Source organism: Pteropus alecto, unplaced genomic scaffold (assembly GCF_000325575.1).
Source record: "Pteropus alecto unplaced genomic scaffold, ASM32557v1 scaffold51, whole genome shotgun sequence".
NCBI lineage: Eukaryota > Metazoa > Chordata > Mammalia > Chiroptera > Pteropodidae > Pteropus > Pteropus alecto.
Window position 1 is genome coordinate 2,593,405 of NW_006431922.1, and position 6,000 is coordinate 2,599,404.

General features: G+C 33.8%; 1 protein-coding gene across 3 annotated transcripts in view; it reads right to left on the minus strand.

The window, feature by feature from the left end:
- VIRMA (vir like m6A methyltransferase associated) overlaps nucleotides 1-6,000 on the minus strand; it is a 55,125-nt gene that overhangs the window by 44,006 nt on the left and 5,119 nt on the right. For all 3 annotated transcript variants that reach the window (XM_006906822.3, XM_025043344.1, XM_006906821.3), the window contains exon 2: nucleotides 1,932-2,047. In XM_006906822.3, coding sequence (XP_006906884.1) covers nucleotides 1,932-2,047 — 116 coding nt within the window. The remainder of the gene's footprint in view (nucleotides 1-1,931; nucleotides 2,048-6,000) is intronic.

Genomic DNA, 6,000 nt, shown 5'->3' on the forward strand with positions numbered 1-6,000 from the left:
GTATAGTCACTCAGATTATGCAGCTATTAGAAATCATATTTTCAAATAAAACTGAATGATGCGAAAGTACTCCTGACATAATGTTAAATGAAATAAAGGAATACACAAAACAGTATACAATTGGGTCAGAAAAGTATTTTACTTTATCTGAATTCAACTATATGTGCTCAACAACTCTAGTCTCTTCGTCCTATCCTTCCTCTTCAAACTAGACCCTGACTTCCAAAATCTCAAAAAAAGAGGAAAGGGCTGAAATGCCACTTCTTTACTTTTGAGGTACCAAAGACTCAGGTCCTAGTCACTGAAAAGCAATTTAAAGAATCAATGTTAATTTGACTGCACTAGACTTTCATCTTAAAATTTGCTGACTCAAACCTAACCTTTCATAAGGTATCATATTTACAAAAAATAACTAAATATATATACAAACACATATATATTTAAAAACACAATGCATCAAATGTTAGGATTCTCAGGACGGAGAGATTATAGGGATTTCAATTTTACCTATATAGTTCTGAATTTTATAATGAGAAAAACTTGTAAAGTATGTTACACAAATATCCTCTGATCTCTAACATTACTTTCAACTTTGAAATGTCAGGCTTCCTGACAGCTTACATTTGTGTTACTGAATGAATTATTTTACTGTTCTGTAACATATTATGTATAGAGTTGTTTCTAATAATTTCATATTTAGAATTATTAAAACATGAACAGCCATTTACTCCCAAGAATGGCTAAGAAAAAGGTGAGATAAAAAGAGGGAAAATGTAACAAATATTCTTAACATATTTCAGCTACTGGTAGAGATCTATTTGGCCTGCTGCAGTAGCTAGCCTCAAAAATGGCCCCCAAAGATCCCTACTAAAGGGTGTTCACACCCTTGTGCAGTTCCCTCTCATATTGTACAAATAGAATATGTAATCAACAAAATATAGTAAAAGCAACAGTATGTCATTTCTGATATTAAATTATAAAACACACTGACTATGGCTTCCTTTTTGGGCATGCATTCTCATTCTTGGATCACTCATTCTGGGGGAACCCATACTGTGATATGAGAGGGAACTAAACACTACATAGAGAGGATCTCCTGGCAATAGACTGAAGTCTCCTGCCAACAGCCATGTGAGTGAGTTTCTAAGCAAATTCTCCAACCCAGGTCAAATCTGAGACTGCAGCTGGCCACATATCTTGACTACAATCTAATGAGGGAACTTAAGCCAGCTAAAATGCTCCTAGGTTCCTGACCCTCAGAAATAGTGTGAGATAATAAATGTTTTACTGTTTTAGGCTGCTAAATTCGCTGTAATTTGTTATGCAGCTATAGATAACTAATAGACCTTTCTTGACCAAAAGCAGTACAATAGAGAAGAATGCTGGATATATTAAAATTACTCCATCTTTCCCATTCTATACAAATCTGCCTTTATAGAAAAGTAGAAAGAAATTATAAGAACACATGAGTTTTTATTTCCTTAAACATGGAAAAAAGAAGTCAACCATAATGATCTCATTATAAACATTAATTAAACATTCTTATTGCTTTTATACTTGTTTTACTTTTGAATGAACTAAAGACATTTGAAGATTTTACATATACTTCTGCAAATAACCAACTACTTTTAACAATCATGAAGAAATGATCCCTCAAATTCAAATCTGTACCATAAACTCACCATTTAGTAGCTAGTTTAACTCTTTCACACAATAGAAAATGAGCTATCACATCATGCCCATAATGAAATATGGATTATATAGAAAACCTAGAGACAATTTACAATGTTACATAACATAACCTTAACTGAATAAAGTTTTAGGGTTTGTTTTTTTTACTTACAAAATATTACCTTAAAAATCTGCATTTGAGAATACGTTTCTAGGACAATCTTTAGTCAAACATACTGTTACAAAGAAAGTTGACTTACCCATATGCTCTACTGTCAGGTAGGCTGCTATGGGCTCTTACTCCAGGGGGTATGACTCGGACTTCATTGATATAAACCACACATGGAAAACGAACCACATCTATATGAGAACTTTGCTTAAAAAAAAAAAAAAGCAGGGAGCGGGGGGAAGGAGACATACTGTAAGCAAAACATTTTGTCTATTCAAAATTTACTATTCAAAATCATCAATTTGTTCCACAATACCACAAATAATCTTAAAATAAATTCCATATCATTAAAACAGAGCTATTACATAATTTACAATGACGTATAAATCACTCTTTTTAAAAATAATTGATGATAAAATGTACTTAGTTAAATCTCTCCATTTGTAGAATAACATTGACTCCTTGATGATGTTTTGCTTAGGCCAATACAGACCCAGAATCCCTTACTGGAAACCTCTAAAGCCAGATTCCTTTTAAATCCTGACATTTTAGATTTTTAATAAGATAATATGATACGAATACTGCAGAGTACTTTAGCACCCACAGTGGCTTTTGGGGCAGTACTTCGTAATCAAAACATTAATATCTCTGCAGTCACATGTATAATCATTCACACTAAATAAAGAGATTGGGGTTAGAGGGCTGGAAGAATGAGGTGAAGGGTTAAAGAAGTACAAATTAGTAGTTGATAGATGGTCACAGGGATGGGGAGCATGGCATAGGGATTGCAGTCAGCATTAATGTAATGGCTATGTGGAGAGCCAGAGGAGAGAAATAGCAATAATGGAGATTGTTTTATAAACTATATAAATGTCTAATCAATGCACTATATACCTGAAACTAATAAAATAAAATTAAAAAAAAGATATTGTAACTACCATCATGTCAGTTCTGAATAGTTGATATAAACTCTCTGAATTTAATTTTTATTTTTCAATTAGAGTTGACATTCAATATTAGTTTCAGTTGTACAGTATAGTGGTTAGACATTTATATAATTTACAAAGTGACCTCCCCAATTAGTCTAGTATCCACCTGGCACTAAACAGTTATTACAATATTATTGACTATATTCCCTATGCTATATTTCACATTCCTGTGACTATTTTGAACTACCAAGTTGTACTTCTTAATCCCGTCACCATTTTCACCCAGCCACCCAAACTCCCTCCCATCTGGCAATCACCAATTTGTTCTCTGTATCTATGAGTCTGTTTTTATTTTGTTTGTTCGTTTACTTTGTTTCTTAGATTCCACCTATAACTGATATCATATGGTATTTGTCTTTCTCTGTCTGACTTATTTAACTTAGCATAATACACTCTAGGTCCATCCATGTCTTTGCAAATGTTTAAGATTTCATTTTTTTTAATGGCTGAGTAGTATTCTGTTTTATGTGTATATATATATATGTGTGTGTGTATATATATATATATATGTGTACACACACATATATATATATATACACATAAAACAGAATACTACTCAGCCATATAAAAAAAATGAACCAATCGTCTACTGATGGGCAGTTAGCTTGCTTCCATACCTTGGCTATTGTAAACAGCACTGCTGTGAACATAGGGGTGCATATACCTTTTCAAATTAGCCCTTCGCCAAATTTAAAAAAGAAAAATCATTTGACACAGTATCAAACGAATAAAGCTCTTGTAATCGATAATTTAAAAACAAAATTTTCACACTGTTTTTGGATTATTTTACATCAACTTCTAGCAGTTCAGCCAACCATCATTACCTAGTGCTCAAAGTTCATAATGAGAAGAATGGTTCACATTATTTGTTTCTAGAAAGACCAAATCTTGTGTCTCTTTTGAAGTTGCAAAAAATATCATGCATATCAATAGACCAAAAGACTGTTCAAGTCAGTCTTTCCTAAAATGTGACAGAAAATTACTTCCCCATTTTGCATTTTAAACTCAGAGATTATAATTAAATGTATAGGTATAGAAATCTTACTATGTGTACTGTTCAAGTGTACTTGAAAATCTCAAAGATATAAATAAAACAGGACGAATGCAAAGTGAGTCTGATTGCTAGCTGTCTTCCAATACCCATTTTCTTTTTCCTGTAGAGAAATCTGAGTTGGACACAAGGGAGCTAAAGACTGGTATTTCAGACTCCTGGGAAGCCAGGGTGAACATGTGATTACTAAATTCTGGTCCGTGGGATAAAATGAATATGATGTAAGCAACTCTGGGTCATGTCCTTAAAGGGAAAGGTCAGACTTCAGAAACTCCTTCCACCTCTTCTTTCAATATTCTGCTACCTTTCTAGAACACTGAAGTTACGGTGTGCTATCTTGGACAATACAAACAATACCTACAGATGGCAGAGGAACAGTAAAGAAGAACTTAAAGCTACCCTATTAGCCCTAGAATACTTACAACCAGATTATTGAAAGAGAAAATCCTCTGTTATTTTGACTTTTTTTGACAGCAGTTCAACTTGTATCCTAATTATTACAAATACGCTGTAGGTATTCAACAAATATGACAATAGAGTTATATAAAAGGAATAAACATTTTGCCTCAAACTTTGGTGTTATGTTTCCTTCCTGTAAGGAACTCCTCTACTTAAAAAATCTACTAGAGTCATGTGTTGCTTAATGACGGGGACACATTCTGAGAAATCTGTCATTAGTTGACTGTACAAACACTTAGGGGCCATTATGGACTGAACATGAGATTGAATCAAGCATAAGAGAAAACAATGCAATCAAGACACAGGTAAACACAATATGTACGAAGCTGCTGCTGGTATAACACAGCATACTATTTTTCAGCAAACTTCCTTTTTTATAAGTAGAAAGAGTACACTCTAAAATAACAATAAAGAGTATAGTATAACAAATACATAAACCAGTAACACAGTCATTTATTATCATTACAAGAATTATGTACTGTATTTAACTATTAAGTGCTATACTTTTTATACGACTGGCAGCGCAGTAGGTTTACACTAGCGTCACCACAAACATATAATGTGTTGCACTAGGACGTTGTAACAGCTACAACGCTACATAACAGGAATTTTTCAGCTTCATTATAATCTTATGGGACAATTGTCATATATCTAGTCTGTCACTGAACAAAAACATTGTTATGCAGCACATGACATACGCTCCTTTGCTTACATGGTTATAAAGTTGCATCAGTATTTACAAATAAAGCTTAGAACCAAAGTTTATCAATTCTATCCTCCACTAATTAATGGTATTAGTAGCAGTTAGGGTACAGTCACTGTGGGCCTACTAAAATGAACTTAAGGTTCTACAAAATCTATTTTGTAAGTATTAGAGTTTCTGCATTAGGTGATACCACTTTTATTCCATAATTATTTCATAATTATTATTAAATGTCTATTATGTTCCAAGATATGCTAAGTCCTGTGGATACAAAGACAAGACATAATCTCTACCATTAAGGAACAATCTGTTGTGGCAGACAAATTGATAACCTGCCATGACAGACTCACACAGGAAACCATGAAAATGTAGAGGCACTTACCTAACTCAGATTGTAAGCAAACATTTGTGAGCGGGGGGAAATGTCAAGGAAGGTTTCCCAAAAGTAGCTGAGCTAACTAAATCTTCAAGGAAAACAAGAATCAATGGAAGAAAAGGAGAAGGAAGAGCTTTCCAGGCAAAGGAAGCATACACAAAAGAAAAGCAAAGAAAAACTTGGAAGGGTCAAGTAAATGCAAACATAATTCACCACAGCTAGAGGGCAAAATGGGCAAGGAAGCCAGGCAGAGTAGCTAAGTACAATCAATAGAATTACAAGAAATAAGATTTTCATCCATTGCCAGAAGTCGACTCCAAATCTATATCTCCGTCTAGGACCTCTCTTCTGAGCCCCAGACCACCATATCAAACTGCCAACTGGACATCACTTGAATGTCCCTTTGGCACCAGAAATTCATCAAGTCCAAAACTAAAATCTCCTATATTAGTGATAGCACCACCATCCACACAATGGCCAAAACAGAATCCATTATTATCCTTAGCTTCTTTCTCATTCTCTCACACCTAAATCATTCATTAATCCAAATATTAATTCCTGATGATTAAAGCTCTAAACAGC